Source organism: Cucurbita moschata, unplaced genomic scaffold, assembly GCF_002738365.1.
Source record: "Cucurbita moschata cultivar Rifu unplaced genomic scaffold, Cmos_1.0 Cmo_Scf00003, whole genome shotgun sequence".
NCBI classification, from domain to species: Eukaryota; Viridiplantae; Streptophyta; class Magnoliopsida; order Cucurbitales; family Cucurbitaceae; genus Cucurbita; species Cucurbita moschata.
Window position 1 is genome coordinate 3,254,500 of NW_019268519.1, and position 15,127 is coordinate 3,269,626.

Here is a 15,127-nt window from a genome sequence, read left to right on the forward strand (position 1 = left end):
TTTTTTTTTTTTTTTTTTTTTAATTGAATCCTAAAATTAAATTGTATTATTTTAGAACTCAAGAGATAAAATATATATATATATATATATTTAAAAAGGGAGTATACTTACCTTAAGTAAGAAGATTTTAACGTTTGATTTTTTATTATTTATCTAGGCTTACTTCGATATTCAAATATTTAGCTTCAAAAAAAATTATAATAATACTCAATAATTGTTTTAGATTTTAGATAGATAACCAACCGTATATTTTTTAAAATTTAAATACTTTTAAAAGTTCATTAATTAAATGGAAAAAAGAAAAAAATATATCTTTACATGTCTTAACTAATTTTATATAAAAAAAATTACAAGTCATATTGATAGAGATAAAGTTTACAAATTATTAATAAAATACCCCAATAAGGTTTCGTTTATTTAATTAAAGAAATATAGTAGTATTGAAATGCCAAGTGAATCAGAAAAATAAATAATAAAAAAATAATTATAAAAGTAAATTAAGTTCCGTGGTCGATTAGAGTATCAAATTTCGAAAAGGAAAATGATTCAGGAATCTCCAACACCCTTTTTAAAATTTTCTATTTTTAAAACATTTTCTGGTTCTTTTTGTCTGATTGCGCCACTCAAAGCCCACTCTTATCGGAAGAACTGTATGGTAACAATAATCATATGGCACAGGAAAGTGGTCGCAGTTCCTCCAGTTTTTAGCCACCAGATTTCTCTCGATCCAAAATACCAGAGCCTTTTCAGCCCCAGCGATGATACCCAGAAAGCAATTTTAGCGTCTACTGTTGAATTTCTACTTTTCCGGGAGTCTTTCACCGATTCGTCAACAGGGCCCCCCCTATATCTGTGTGTATATATATATATATATATATATATCTTTCGCCATTCTGTTTCCTGTTCAACCAATTTAGATTTGTGGCTTGCCCTCGTCGATTTATTGTTTCATGATCGTTTCGGATCGCGATGGCGACAACTGCTAATAACATTAACAGTAGCAAGGCGAAGATTGTCCATGGAGATTCTGGTTATGTTCTTGAAGATGTTCCTCACTTGTCCGACTATATTTTTGATCTCCCTGTATGTTCTTTTTCCAACCCCATCTGGTTTTTTTTTCTGATTTCTTGTTTCCTTGATGTTGCGATGTTGATCTTAACCAGATTTAGTAATCTGGGTTTGTTTGATTTAGTCATTTTGTTGATGAATCTTGTTTAAAATTGGCGGGCGTAAATGATGTTCGTATTATTAGTTCGGTGGTGCCGCTGTTTGTTGGCTTCTGATGATCTGATGGTTTGTTTTGCTTGCAGACGTATTCCAATCCATTGCAAGACAATCCTGCGTACTCTGCAGTCAGGTTGGTGCTTCTTCTTTTGTGTTTTTCTAATCTCTTACGTGTTTTGTGTTTTTTTTTTAATGGTTTCTTGGGAGATTGATGTTAGGAATCACAATTCTCCACGATAATATTGTCCACTTCGTTACTTATAAATCCATGATTATTCCATAAATTAATGTGGACTCCCTCCTAACAATCTTCCCCTTGAACAAAGTACACCATAAAGTCTCCCCTGAGGTCTATGTAGCCATCAAACAACCTTCCCTTAATCGAGCTTCGACTCCTTTCTTTGGAGCCTTCGAACAAAGTATACCCTTTGTTCGACACATGAGTCACTTTTGACTATACTTTCGAAGCTAACAATGTCTTTGTTTGACACTTAGGATTCTATTGACATAGTTAAATTAAGGGTATGACTCTTGATATCATGTTAGGAATCGATCTCTACAATGGTATGACATTTATCCATTTTGAGCATAAGCTCTCGTGACTTTGCTTTTGGGCTTCTCCCAAAAGGCCTCATATCAATGAACATGAATTCTTTACTTATAAACTCGTGATCATTCTCTAAATTAACGTGGAACTCCCTCCCAACAATCCTCAACAATTCGCTGATTTCCTTTGTGATTGATTAAAGTTAATCTATGTTTTGCAGGCAGTATTTTGTGCATGTTGATGATTCCGTTCCTCAGAGGGTTAGCTTTTTTCTTGGACCTTACCTTTAGTTTCTAGGGAGTTTGCATATTATTGTAAATTTAAATGAATCTTAAACTATGGGATTTCGTTACAAAATGTGAGGTTGTGCATAAAGATGTCCTGATAGATGCTATGGCATTTCCTGGTTTCATGAGGAAATAGCTCTAAATGGCAAGATTTATGAAGCATTAACATATGAAAATGATCATATTCTCATTTAGCAAGATGCATCACTGTTTGCATTGCTTTTACAGATTGTTGTTCACAAGAGTGGCCCAAGAGGAGTACATTTTAGGCGTGCTGGCCCGCGCCAACGAGTTAGCTCTCTCTTGATTCCTCTCTCAATGTATGTTTTTTAGTTTCATCCTTCAGTTATTGAATTGCCATGGCTTGTTGTTTCAGGTATACTTCCAGTCAGATGAGGTTCATGCTTGTATCGTGACATGTGGCGGTCTTTGCCCCGGTCTCAACACCGTGATCAGAGAACTAGTTTGTGGCTTATACAATATGTATGGTGTCAAGAAGGTTCTAGGAATTGAAGTAAGTCATTGCCTTAATCCCTGCACTTACCTACACAAAGGATGCTTTACTAAGCGAAAAGGGACTTGCAGGGTGGATACAGAGGGTTCTATTCTAAGAATACCATTCCTTTGACTCCAAAGTTCGTGAATGATATCCATAAACGTGGTGGAACTGTCATTGGATCATCACGAGGTGGTCATGATACTTCAAAGATAGTCGACAGCATTCAAGATCGTGGCATCAATCAGGTGTGAATATGATACTATTTTTGTGCAATTTCAATGGGAAACTAGATCCTTGGATCGTTGTTCATTGGTTTCCTTTTCTCAGGTTTACATAATTGGTGGAGATGGAACTCAGAAGGGAGCAGCTGCTATATATGAGGTAACATAGTTAAGTACTGAAACTTGGCGTCTTGATGTCATGGATTCTTGTTTTTTTTAATTGAGGTTTGATATAACGTGAGATCCCATATCTGTTGGAGAGGGGAACGAAGCATTCCTTTTAAGAGTGCATTTTAAAACGTCGGACAATATCTGCTGTTAATGTTAATCTCTCGTGGCTTATCCACTTTCTGTTTTGTGGTTTGTATGGGAAAAAATGATTATTTGTTCCTCAGGAAGTCAGAAGGAGAGGGCTCAAAGTTGCTGTTGTTGGGATCCCGAAAACCATCGATAACGACATCCCGGTACATTATTCATGTTCCAACGTTGACTGTCGTACTAAATCGAACAGTTACTGGTTCTAAGTGGATTCTGTCTGGTTCTGATGCAGATCATTGACAAAACCTTTGGCTTTGACACTGCTGTTGAGGAGGCTCAGCGTGCTATAAACGCCGCCCATGTTGAATCTGAAAGTATGGAGAATGGTATAGGACTTGTGAAGTTGATGGGTCGCTATTGTGGTAAGTTTGCAGCTTTGGCTAATAATTAGCTACATCATATGAACTTGTCAAAGCTCGTACTAAGTCCTGATGTTGGTTTCCTGGTGATAAGTGCAGGGTTCATAGCAATGTATGCAACTCTTGCGAGCAGGGACGTCGACTGTTGCTTAATTCCCGAGTCGCCTTTCTATCTTGAAGGACCTGGTGGACTCTATGAATACATAGCAAGATGTCTCAAAGACAACGGTCACATGGTCATTGTCATTGCAGAAGGAGCTGGGCAGGAGCTGCTATCTGGAAGCCTCGATTCTAATAAGCAGGATGCTTCTGGGAACAAGCTTCTTCAAGATGTTGGGCTATGGATATCACAGAAAATCAAGGTTTAGTGCCTACCCTCTTTTCTACAAACATTTGTTCGTTTCAGTTGGATCGTATAGTACATAGAACACTTGAATCAAATCATTGTTCGCTGAGAATTTCATGTCTGTTTCTGCAGGATCATTTTTCAAAAGAACATAAGATGACCATAAACCTCAAATATATTGGTAGGTTCCAAGTGATTTATTTTCTTACCATTAGATATTTTATATCAGACGTATAATACTGTTGTTGTGACAGATCCGACGTACATGATCCGAGCTATTCCAAGTAATGCCTCTGACAATGTTTACTGCACTCTGCTTGCTCAAAGTGCTGTGCATGGAGCAATGGCTGGCTATACTGGCTACACTAGTGGGCTTGTTAACGGAAGACAGACATACATTCCCTTCTACGTAAGACCTCGACCTTGAGTTTGACCCCGACTCCCCCATATATTGTCATAGAATATACCCAAGAATCATGCATGGATGTATGTGAGGTCCTACTTTGGTTGGAGAGGGGAAGAAAGCATTCCTTATAAGGGTGTGGAAACCTCTTCCTAGTAGACATGTTTTAAAATTGTGAGGTTGATGGCGATATGTAACGGGCTAAAGTGGACAATATCTACTAGTGGTGAGCTTGGACTATTACAAATGGTATTAGAGCCAGGCACAGAATGGTGTGCTAGCGAGTACGCTGGACCCCCAAGGGGCGGTGGGTTGTGAGATCCCACATTAGTTGGAGAGGGGAACAATGCACATTCCTTATAAGGGTGTGGAAACCTCTCCCTAACAGACACGTTTTAGAACCGTGAGGCTGACGATGATACGTAACGGGCCAAAGTGGATAATATCTACTAGCGTTAGGCTTGGGCTGTTAGTGTTTCGGTCAGTCTTGCATTCCTTGTGCACATAAAACAAGCTCAATCTGACCACAGTTGGAAACGAAACGACGAGTAGAGACATTCATTCATCAAGCTTTACGACGAATGTGACTAACACTGATTTGGTCAATCTGCAGCGAATTACTGAGAAACAGAACAAGGTTGGGATAGCTGACAGAATGTGGGCGAGGCTTCTATCGTCGACGAACCAGCCGAGCTTTCTAACTGCAAAAGACGTAAACGAGGAAGAGATGACGAACCATACGAACGAGTTAAACAATAAGACGGAGGACGAAACGGTGAGCAAACTAGTGTAATGTAGTTCAAACTTAATTGTGTCAAGAATTTGAAAGATGAGTGTGTTGTAGTTAAGCTAAGCTAAGGCTGTTATTTTTGCTTGCTATACTCAGTTTGTTTGTTTGTTGTAGGCTAATTGTTTTAGACCAAATCTTTATCCAAAGGAGGATTCTCCCATTGTATTGGATCGTTTAGGATAGATCTTTCTCTTAGTCTTGATTATGTCACACAAGTTGTGCTCATCGGTTGCTCACTGGATGAGTTACTGCTGTATGCACTATCTTAATAAATAATATTTCTTTTTTTATTACTACTAATTCTTTTTCCAAAATCACCAAATATTTTGCCAACTCCTATTCCAGCTGGCAGCGTCCGAAGGTTTGAAGGTCGAGAAGCAGGCCCTACCTTAAGGAAAGGTAGTTTGAAAGGCGGAATAAGACAAGGCAGCTAGGCTAAAGGCGAGGAAGTGACAACTGCCAGTTGGTTATTGATGAGGAGGAGTCAACTTAGTTGAATAAGACAAGGCGGCTAGGCGGAAGACAAGGAAGTCCCATCTGGCAACTACTGGTTGGTTGGCAACGAAGAGGAGTCAATTATCGAGGTCAGCTTTTGGAAGATTATGTGATTTGAATAAAAATTTTCTTCTAAGGACAGTTCTTCAGCTCATTGAGTTCCATTACATTAATGAATCCGACTTAAAAGATATGGTTACGCATATTCTCTGATTTTATTTTTTATAAAGTTTCAAAAGTTATTTCTAAATAAACTTATTATCCAATCACAACTGAGTTAAATTAGGTTGTTTTAAAATGGGGATAAAGATTCATTCTCACGGTAAACAGGCCAACATTGAATTATCAACTATTTATCGGAGTTTCATAAGCCAATGATTAACCGATAGTTTAACGTCTTATCTTCCATTTCTTGCCCTCCAATGAAGTGTGGAGTTACTTTGACAACTAAACGTAGTAGGATTAAAGGTTTTTATATGATCATAGTTGAGTCGTGCATAAGTTGACTAGAACATCGAAGGAACATACATATCTTTCCGTGCTTTGGTTTGAAAGATTATTGATTGTATTTACCATATATCTTCACTTATCATATTTTACTTGTGAACGGTGTTCGTTTGTAAATTTAAGTCTCCATGTCCATTAGAAATTTTAAAAGTCGACTGACCGAGAGTTAATTTAATCTAAATTAATACTTATATGTAATATTTAAAACAAACTAAATTGAAATACAATTATTGGTTGCAATTTTTTGGGTAGATAAAATTGTTTGTTATGCTTAAAAAAAGGAAACAAAAGGACTATTTTATTGTAGCCCTAACCTGACGGCAACAATGGCCCATTACCATTTATTGGGCCCAACTGGAAGGCCCAAAGTTTAGAGAGTATTGGTCTCTCAGCTAGCCCGTATTCATAATCGTCTATATATTCTCCATCGAAACCCTAATTGGTCTTTCGAGCACTTCACACCGCCTTCTCATTCGGACTTCAAGCACCAGGACGCTACCGAAGAAAACAATCAGCCATGGGTGAGCGAAACCCTAACTCTTCAGTTCTCGACCTTCGATCTATTGTAGTGCATTTAGTTTTTTCCGATGCGTCTCGATTCTTTCATCTGTCTGAATCTGTTTGCATATCGTGTTTCTCTGTGGCTTTATTGACTTCCAGGTAAGGTTCACGGATCTTTAGCTCGTGCTGGGAAGGTGAGAGGTCAAACTCCGAAAGTTGCGAAGCAGGACAAGAAGAAAAAGCCCCGGGGACGCGCACACAAGCGTATGCAATACAACCGCAGATTCGTCACTGCCGGTAAATCATCTTCGTTAACTTAATTGATCTTTCAGATATATTGGCGCTTTAGTTTAGGATTGTTGATTTAGGTTTCGTGGAATAAGCATTGCAATTGGTTTATTTGTTAGAAATTAGAATATATGCAGTTCTGTCTAATCGATATCTTTATTACGAAATTAAGATCCTCGTATGAGGATTTGACAGCCTCATTCTAACGTGTGGTTTATATCTATTTGTATTTGTAGTTGTTGGCTTTGGAAAGAAGAGAGGACCCAACTCCTCCGAGAAGTAAACAAACAGCGATTTCATTGGGTGCTTTGCCGCTGGAGATGCATGGTTTTATGCGTTATTAAGCATTTTCTTTCTTTTTCTAATAGATGTTTTAGTTGTTGAAGCTTTTTTGACCATGTAAAAGATATCTATTTTGGCAATATATTAGAAGCAATGCGATTTGAATCTGAATTTTAGTTGGTTTCGTATTTTCTCTTGCTGATTTTATGATATTTATCTGGATACCTAGAGTTCTCTTAATGCCGCGCTGTTTCTTCATTTGAGTTGTATTTTATATGGCATCGAGAGTGGAGTTGAGTGGGGAGATCTCTCATTAGGATCTTATAAAATCTGCACTGATAGGCTTAATTTACAAAAGCAAGCGTTTCTACGTTGTCTTACATTTGCAACAGGTGGTTCTTAATGATTTGGGTGCTGTAACAAATTAGGTTTCTGGGTCAATTTACATGGGAGCTTTCCTGAATCTGGACGAGTTTTTCTCATTAGGTTACTTTTATCAATTACGTTTACTGGAAAAATCAAATTACATGACCCTTCCCAAAATATGATCCAAGTTCTAGGCATCGGAACAGTTCATGTCCATGAAAATGCTGAAAAGATATTTGTTGTTTGAAAGGCTTGCAGACTTTACTATTATATGCTCTGACGTTAATTAACACGGATCTTAAGCACAAGGATTCGTAGGATCAAATTTCTCTTGACTTTGCATGTAGAACATGAGTATTGTGCTTGATTCTTCTAAAGGGCTGAAGATGAAAAGCTGTATAATGAATTGAATGAAGTTCATGATTCCCTTGAAATTTCCGTATCTGTTATAGTTTCACTCATTGTTGGCAAGAGTAGGAGTTCAGTGAGCTTACTGCAGGTGGTTATCATATACCTCTCATGTTTCATGTAAACAAATATTTAATTTTGCTATTAAAGGGGAGATTTCTATAATATTTAATTTTGGATCGGGATCAGCATCTTCATGGGCACTCATTTCTTTCTCCAATCGATGTGGATCCCCCATTTCACGGGGCCCTCCAATGGAGCTCAATGTTCTTGCTGGCATACCACTTTGTGTCCACTACTGGGGTTTACCACTTTGTGTCCACTACTGGGGCTTAGCCTCTTCACTGACACATCGCCTATTGTCTGACTCTGATGCCATTTGTAACGGCCAAACCCTACCGCTAATAGATATTGTCTCTTTGGGTTTTTCGGCTTTCCCTTCGGATTTTTATAAAACGTTTGTTTAGAGAGAAGTTTTCGTACTCGTGGATCTCACAAATATGATATTATACGAGGATTCTGTTTATAGAAAATAGTTCTCCTTCCCAATTAACGTGGATCTCACAAATATGATGTTATTCTGTTTATAAAAAATAGTTGTTGCAACACGAAAAGGGGGCGGAAAACTTGAGATGAGTTCTTTTAGAAGCATTACTTCTCAAGGAATTCTTTTAGAGGGAGGTGGAGGTGGTTTAAATGGTTATATATAGAATCCCAAATAAGCAAAATGATCATGGCTCACTCTGGCCAAACTTTAAACAATTAAGCATTGCAAATGGGTTTTTCTAAAATTACATCTGGGAACCCTAAACACATTCTCAGACGACAAGTGACTGGTACTTGATCCAGAACAGAAACAGAGCCATTACTTGGATGACACTACACAGCTAAAGATATTTAAAGCTCATCACGAGAGTATCCTTTAGTTGAAGTAGACTTGGGTGAGTACTCTAGAAGGTACCTTGTGGCGATTGAGGCCTGCAATGCTGCACCATAAGGAATAACATCTTCATTCACTATGTAATAAGGCGAATGTCCCGGTTCGAACTTTCCTACAGTCTCGTTCTTCATCCCAACGAAGTAGAAGAATCCTGGGAATGCTTCACAATAGAATGCAAAGTCTTCTGCTCCCATTAAAGGTTGCATATCAAGAACGTTCTTCGAACCCAACATGTCCCCAGCGACTGCACGAAAATGCTCGTAAAGATCTTGGTCATTCAGTGTAACTGGAAAAGAAGGCTTTTGATCTTCATTGAACTCCACAGTGGCATTGCACCTCTGAACGTTGGCTTGTTTTGTGATAACCTGCCATTGTTTTCCAAGAACAAAATATCATGGACTAATATTTGGAATGGATCTTGACTTGGGTAGCATGAATGTAACGACCTAAGTCCACCGCCAGCAGATATTGTCCTATTTGGGCTTTCCCTTTCAGGCTTCCCCTCAAAGCTTTAAAATGTGTCTGCTAGGAGAAGGTTTCCACACCCAAGGGTGTTTCGTTCTCCTCCCCAACCAATGTAGGATATCACAATAAAAATCTACCTCTACAATTCTGTGTTTAAGTTGGATGAAGCTTTCCCTTGAAAACGCCCTGAAAGTGCCGCCAATTGTTACAGAATCTGGAATGACATTGAATGCATCACCGCCCTGAAACTTAGCTACTGTAACGACCTGAAAGATTCAAACATGTTTGTGAATTGGCAGAGTATAAAGGAATAAGGCTGAGAAATGTTTAGAAAGAAACAGAACCTGTGAATCTAATGGATCAGTTTCGCGGGAGATTAGTTGTTGCAAACTGATAATTATGTTGGAAGCTGCTAAAATTGGGTCAAAGGTGTGGTGGGGTAGAGCAGCATGGCCTCCTTTACCACTAATAACTGCCTCAAAGAAACCACTTGCAGCCAGAATAGGACCAGGCCTGGAGATCACCATGCCAAAAGGATACTTTGGACTTACATGTGCTCCAAAGATGGCATCAACATTGTTCAATACTCCAGTCTCTAACATTTTCTTCGCTCCCCCACCTCCTTCCTCGGCTGGTTGAAACACAAGAACTACTGTTCCCTGTTAAAATCATGACCCTCGACACCATAAATGTAAGATCCCACCTCGATTGGGGAGGAGAATGAAACACCCTTTATAAGGATGTGGAAACCTTTCCCTAACAAATGCGTTTTAAAGCCTTGAAGGGAAGCCCGTAAGGGAAAGCCTAAAGAGGACAATATCCGCTAACAATGGGCACAATAAACTAGCGCAGCAGTATGAAAACCGTAGCAAAGAGATTGTAAAGAAAACAAGCATGGTTTTCAAAAACCGAAAACGAAACCATTATCAAACGGAACCTTGGTATCTAAAGCCCCTGCTCATTTCTTATAGGTTAACAAATAATAGGTAGAAATATGCTTCCAAAACGACACGAATCAACAAAAATAATATGTAGAACGTATCTAAAAGCTCTATAATGATGTAATCTCCACAGCAACAAGCAACCCTTTTAACTTAGAAGATGATAGAGTATGTAAAGCTTCCATCAATAGCAAAATCACAGCTTAAGAACCTGTATTAGATGGCGATGCTCTACAAGAATCTTTGCAGCTCCTAAAAGCATGGCAACATGAGCATCGTGGCCGCATGCGTGCATCTTTCCAGGAACTTTGCTTTGATGCTCCCATACTACGCCCTCCTACAATACAACCACCAAAACTCCATTATCTTAAGTTTCAATACATAGCATTTAGAAGCACCAATGGGTGAAAACCATTGCAAGTAGACCGGTTGAAGTGGTACTTACTTTCAAAATCATCCATATAATCCTAAAAATGCACAATCACATGCAACCAAAACAAGCAGAACGAAAAAGGGGATCACAAAAATTGGCTATAAAGTGTACCTGCAGGGCTAGAGCATCCATGTCTGCTCGAATAGCAACGAAAGGAGGGTTTCCAGTCCCTATGAAACCAACCACGCCAGTTATGGCCACTGGATACTCATAAGAAATGCCTAAACGGTCAAGCTCCGCTCTGATAAGCTTGCTAGTCTGAAATTCCTCGAAACCCAGTTCAGGGTTCTCGTGTATTTTCCTTCTGATATCAACCATCCAATCAAAAACCTCTGGACTCTTAGCATATTGAAGGAAATTCAAAGGGATTTGCGACAATTCTTCTGGGATCGGAGAAGAACACAAAGGAATTGGGCATAGCATAAGCACATGGAAAACAAAAATCAAATTCAGGCAACAACGTAGAGCCATTGGTTTCTCTGTAATTTTCTATGTGCAACGATTCAAACTATGGAAATGAAGATTTAGTAATGGAGTTGAGTAGAAATAGAACTGAAGATTGAAGTCTGATCGGCAGTTGTTGGAGCGGAAAACATACCAAATGGAATGCGGAATGGATGGCCTCTCGCCTCTCAACACGACGAGCAAAATTCATAAATTTCTGGAAAAGAAATCTTGATATCTTAGCCCAGTGTTCGGGGTGGAAGGCCTTACGGAATTAGAAGGAAAAATTGTTTAGGTTTTAGGTTTAGTAAGTCAGCTTAACCTTTTCTTTTGTGGGCCGCAACACTGTCAACGCCGTGAAGAAAAAGGCATCTCCCACCCAACAACAACGCGCCTAAGTAAACCGAACCAAAGTCGCCTCTCAACCAGATCTGCTCTTCTTCTTTAATTTTATTTCTCCACACCGATCGCTCTTCGATTTCCTATCATCACCTCTCAGGTACACACCTTTTCATCAATTTTTTCTTCTTTTTTTTTCGGGATCGAATTGACCTTGTGTTTCAATCTCGATTTTGGTCGAGTTTCGAGATTTGATTTCTGGTCAGACGAGGTATGAGTGATGATTTTGTTTCTGTTGATGCAGAAGTCCGGAGGTCGGTTCGATTCGCAGATAATCCACCATGTCTATGTTCAATAAGCTTTTTGGTAAACCTAAGCAGGAGTCTAGTGCCCTGGCGACGCTTGATAAATTAAACGAGGTATCATGGCGGACTCGGTATCTTTCAATTGAATTCCCTCTCCCCACTTCTGTTTATTAGGGTTCTTGAGAGTTCTTGAAAATTGAAACCACTAATATGGCTAAGTCGAACTACAAGATTTTCCCAACATCACTAATTGCTGTTCTTTGTTATAGCGACGACTCTTTTAGGCCGAAATGAATTGTTTTATGCGTAAATTTTCAGACACTGGAAATGCTGGAGAAGAAGGAGAAGGTACTTTTGAAAAAGGCTTCCACAGAGGTTGAGAAGGCCAAAGATTATACCAGAGCAAAGAACAAGCGAGGTATGGCAGTTTGTTATTGAACGAAACATTTTGGCGTTAAGTACTTGCAAACTATTATGATATTATGATGAACTTGTTGATGATTAACGTCGAGGGTGGCATAGTGTAATGAAACAACCAATGATTTTTGTTATCTTTTCTTCTTCTACTTTGTTCGGGGGATGGAGGGGAGGGGCCTCGGATGTTGATATCCAAATTCGTTTTCGATTCATTCTTGGAGTTGAATACCTCATTCAAAAATTGTTTTTGATCCAATCCGTAGGAATCGGTAGAAAAGACAAATCCCCTATAGAAAAGACAAATCCCCTATGATACACTAAATCCGACTCGATTATTGATAGAGTGAATAGATTGTTTGACTTTTTCCCATTTGAAATGTTTGTAGTCTTTGGACGTCCCTATATGTAAAGGGTACTTCAATACTTATTAGTTTTGCAATTTCTGAACGTGTTCCTATCAAGTTGGGTGTTCTTTAGTCAAGGAAATAACTTATTGATGTGTGGTTACTGCGAGATCACATGGGGAACGAAGCATTTCTTACAAGAGTGTGGAAACCTCTCCCTAGTAGATGCGTTTTAAAATTGTGAGGCTGACAGTAATACGTAACGGGTAAAAGCAGACAATATCTACTAGAGGTGGGTTTGAGTTGTTTACAAATGGTATCAGAGCCAAACACCGGGCGGTGTGCCAGCGAGGACGCTGGGCTCGAGGGGGGTGTATTGTGAGATCCCACATTGGTTGGAGAGGAGAACAAAGTATTTCCTATAAAGGTGTAGAAACCTCTCCCTAGCAGACACGTTTCCATGAGGCTGACGGCGGTATGTAACAAGCCAAAGCGGACAATATCTGCTGTTACAGTTATAGTCAAGTTTTAACGAGTCATGCCGTTATTAATGGTAAATGGCTTGTTTTGGCCTTCTTTCATTCAGTGATTTATGCTCTTCTATTTCTTAATTTCAGCTCTGCTAGTTATGTTTGTTTCTTATCCAAGTTGGGGATGTGTTTAATTTTCAGCGTGGGTGCAAGATAATTAGTTGGTTATACCTCTTGATCTTGGGGTGTTTGCATTTCCATTTTTCGTATGCCCCAGCTTCCATCACAAATTTCTGGCATCCTGTTGCCTTCTTTAGTTCCAAGTATTCATGTGTCTTGGAGACGTTTATGATTGGAGCCGTTTGTTTCCTCCTTTGATGTTGGATCTTTCCCGCGTTCAGTTTGCAATTCGAACTGTTGTTGGTGGTAATGTCGCTTCAATATTAACTTCTTTTTTTATTTATTTTATAGCTGCTATACAATGTTTGAAGAGGAAGAGGCTATATGAGCAACAGATAGAGCAGCTTGGCAACTTCCAATTGCGGATCCACGATCAGGTGATTTTTTTATGTTATATTGTTACTGTGAGTTCCCACATTGGCTGGAGAGAGGAACAAAGCATGTCTTTTGAGGGGAAGGTCTAAAGGGAAAGCCCAAAGAGGATAATATGTGCTGATGGTGGACTTGGGCTGTTACAACTGGTATTAGAGCTAGACTCCGGGCGGTGTGCCAGCGAGGACACTGGCCCCCAAGGGGGTGGATTGTGAGATCCAACATTGGCTGGAGAGGGGATGAGACATGACTTTTAAGAGTGTGGAAACCTCTCCCTAGCAGACGCGCTTTAAAATCTTTGAGGGGAAGTCCGAAAGGGAAAAGCCCAAAGAGGACACGGTGGACTTGAACGGTTACCGATACAAGACTAGACTAGTTTGATGTATTTATGTTTGCTTTTGGTTGGTGCTTGTGTATCTAACGTTGTGAGTTATAAATATTTGGGGTGCAGATGATATTATTAGAAGGTGCAAAAGCCACAACTGAGACTGTAGATGCATTGAGGACAGGGGCAGCTGCAATGAAAGCAATGCAGAAAGCAACGTAACTACCACATTCTTTCAATGTAGTTTCATTATTTGTATTTTGGTTTTCTTTACCCATCCAAAGGTTGTGAAAATCTTCGGAATGATGTGCTGGCGGAGCATAACGACGCATGATGCCCGAGGGCCGAATGTTTCCATTACAATTTATGAAATTGGATGTTTAATAGTCTCCTTTTGCAGGAATATCGATGATGTCGATAAAACAATGGACGAGATCAATGAACAAACTGAGAACATGAAACAGATCCAAGAAGCATTATCAAATCCAATTGGTGCTTCAGCTGATTTTGATGAGGTTTTTACTCACTTTCCGTGTGTTCTACCATTTGTCCCTGCAATTTTGTGAAGTTTTTCTTCCACTAAACACTTGTTTGTACGCACAGGATGAACTGGAAGCAGAACTTGAAGAGCTAGAAGGTGCAGAGTTGGAAGAACAACTTCTTCAACCTGCAACAACTGCTCCTGCTGCACCAATTCCTGTCCCGGCAGGCAGACAAACTGCTCGACCTGCTCCAAAACGAACTGCTGAAGAAGATGAACTGGCAGCTCTGCAGGCTGAGATGGCTCTTTGATTTGGTATCCATTATGGTCTTGAAGCAAGGCCTTGGGCTAATCTTATGATGAATTACTTCCCCCTTTGATACCGTTCTAAGCCTATGAAATGAATATCCTGCATACTTGTCCCAACAAAACTTGTGCATTGTACCCAACTTTGCATCTAGAGCAGCTACAAGGCTGTCAAGGCTAAAATGTTTTTATGGAATTATGCAGGTGGCTTAAGCATGGTTAACATTCGAAGAGAGACGCTATAACGAAGAATTGGCCCGAGGATGTACCAAAGATTTGAACATTTTTTGCCAAGTTCAGCAGAGCCTGATCAACAGGTTTCTTTGTGACATTACCAGATAATAATGCAATTTTAATTTTGGTCCTGTATATTCTGTAAATGAATATATACCATTCCTGTGGTTAGTATTGACCTAATATGGAGCTGATGTGCAAGTGTCTCAGTTACACAAAGACCATGTGTTAAGTTTAAGTTTGAGTTGGTTTTTTGAAAATCCATGCTTGAGTTTGTGTTGGTTATTTAC

General features: G+C 39.3%; 4 protein-coding genes across 6 annotated transcripts; 3 read left to right on the top strand and 1 right to left on the bottom strand.

Annotated features, from left to right (window-relative positions):
* Positions 1-627: 627 nt before the first annotated feature.
* On the top strand, positions 628-5,692 carry LOC111441125 (ATP-dependent 6-phosphofructokinase 7-like). 2 transcript variants are annotated; one of them, XM_023078052.1, is made up of 14 exons: positions 628-1,083; positions 1,311-1,357; positions 1,992-2,031; positions 2,287-2,349; positions 2,435-2,572; positions 2,644-2,802; positions 2,885-2,938; positions 3,174-3,242; positions 3,329-3,458; positions 3,555-3,817; positions 3,934-3,982; positions 4,056-4,210; positions 4,818-4,979; positions 5,109-5,287. In XM_023078052.1, exons 1-14 carry the CDS (start codon positions 970-972, stop codon positions 5,175-5,177), a joined length of 1,512 nt encoding a protein of 503 aa, XP_022933820.1. In that variant the 5' UTR covers positions 628-969; the 3' UTR covers positions 5,178-5,287. The 2 variants fall into 2 exon arrangements, with proteins under 2 accessions (XP_022933820.1, XP_022933821.1); XM_023078053.1 differs by lacking the exon at positions 5,109-5,287 and adding an exon at positions 5,340-5,692 and having other exon boundaries at positions 629-1,083.
* Positions 5,693-6,403: 711 nt separating this feature from the next.
* LOC111441132 (40S ribosomal protein S30) lies at positions 6,404-7,250 on the top strand. The gene is made up of 3 exons (XM_023078067.1): positions 6,404-6,517; positions 6,657-6,794; positions 7,022-7,250. Exons 1-3 carry the CDS (start codon positions 6,514-6,516, stop codon positions 7,066-7,068), a joined length of 189 nt encoding a protein of 62 aa, XP_022933835.1. The 5' UTR covers positions 6,404-6,513; the 3' UTR covers positions 7,069-7,250.
* A 1,279-nt stretch (positions 7,251-8,529) lies between these two features.
* Positions 8,530-11,459, bottom strand: LOC111441127 (IAA-amino acid hydrolase ILR1-like 1). 2 transcript variants are annotated; one of them, XM_023078063.1, is made up of 7 exons: positions 11,387-11,457; positions 11,219-11,281; positions 10,732-11,003; positions 10,399-10,524; positions 9,591-9,905; positions 9,384-9,512; positions 8,530-9,146 (listed from the first exon to the last, which is right to left on the bottom strand). In XM_023078063.1, exons 3-7 carry the CDS (start codon positions 10,936-10,938, stop codon positions 8,739-8,741), a joined length of 1,185 nt encoding a protein of 394 aa, XP_022933831.1. In that variant the 5' UTR covers positions 10,939-11,003; positions 11,219-11,281; positions 11,387-11,457; the 3' UTR covers positions 8,530-8,738. The 2 variants fall into 2 exon arrangements, with proteins under 2 accessions (XP_022933831.1, XP_022933830.1); XM_023078062.1 differs by having other exon boundaries at positions 10,732-11,281; positions 11,387-11,459.
* On the top strand, positions 11,416-15,122 carry LOC111441131 (vacuolar protein sorting-associated protein 32 homolog 2-like). Its single transcript, XM_023078066.1, has 8 exons — positions 11,416-11,563; positions 11,708-11,822; positions 12,027-12,126; positions 13,411-13,496; positions 13,943-14,034; positions 14,217-14,331; positions 14,420-14,612; positions 14,808-15,122. Exons 2-7 carry the CDS (start codon positions 11,745-11,747, stop codon positions 14,606-14,608), a joined length of 660 nt encoding a protein of 219 aa, XP_022933834.1. The 5' UTR covers positions 11,416-11,563; positions 11,708-11,744; the 3' UTR covers positions 14,609-14,612; positions 14,808-15,122.
* The last annotated feature ends 5 nt before the right edge of the window (positions 15,123-15,127 follow it).

Excerpts from the sequence above, each read along its gene's own strand:
- LOC111441131 (XM_023078066.1), top strand. The coding sequence starts at position 11,745 with ATGTCTATGTTCAATAAGCTTTTTGGTAAACCTAAGCAGGAGTCTAGT. Across the intron at positions 14,035-14,216 it reads AAAGCAATGCAGAAAGCAAC|GAATATCGATGATGTCGATA; the intron begins GTAACTACCACA and ends CTCCTTTTGCAG. Across the intron at positions 14,332-14,419 it reads CTTCAGCTGATTTTGATGAG|GATGAACTGGAAGCAGAACT; the intron begins GTTTTTACTCAC and ends TTGTACGCACAG.
- LOC111441125 (XM_023078052.1), top strand. The coding sequence starts at position 970 with ATGGCGACAACTGCTAATAACATTAACAGTAGCAAGGCGAAGATTGTC. Across the intron at positions 3,459-3,554 it reads GTTGATGGGTCGCTATTGTG|GGTTCATAGCAATGTATGCA; the intron begins GTAAGTTTGCAG and ends TGATAAGTGCAG. Across the intron at positions 3,818-3,933 it reads GGATATCACAGAAAATCAAG|GATCATTTTTCAAAAGAACA; the intron begins GTTTAGTGCCTA and ends CTGTTTCTGCAG.
- LOC111441127 (XM_023078062.1), bottom strand. The coding sequence starts at position 11,091 with ATGGCTCTACGTTGTTGCCTGAATTTGATTTTTGTTTTCCATGTGCTT. Across the intron at positions 9,513-9,590 it reads CTGATCCATTAGATTCACAG|GTCGTTACAGTAGCTAAGTT; the intron begins GTTCTGTTTCTT and ends TGAATCTTTCAG. Across the intron at positions 9,147-9,383 it reads TTAAACACAGAATTGTAGAG|GTTATCACAAAACAAGCCAA; the intron begins GTAGATTTTTAT and ends AAACAATGGCAG.
- LOC111441132 (XM_023078067.1), top strand. Across the intron at positions 6,795-7,021 it reads CCGCAGATTCGTCACTGCCG|TTGTTGGCTTTGGAAAGAAG; the intron begins GTAAATCATCTT and ends TTGTATTTGTAG.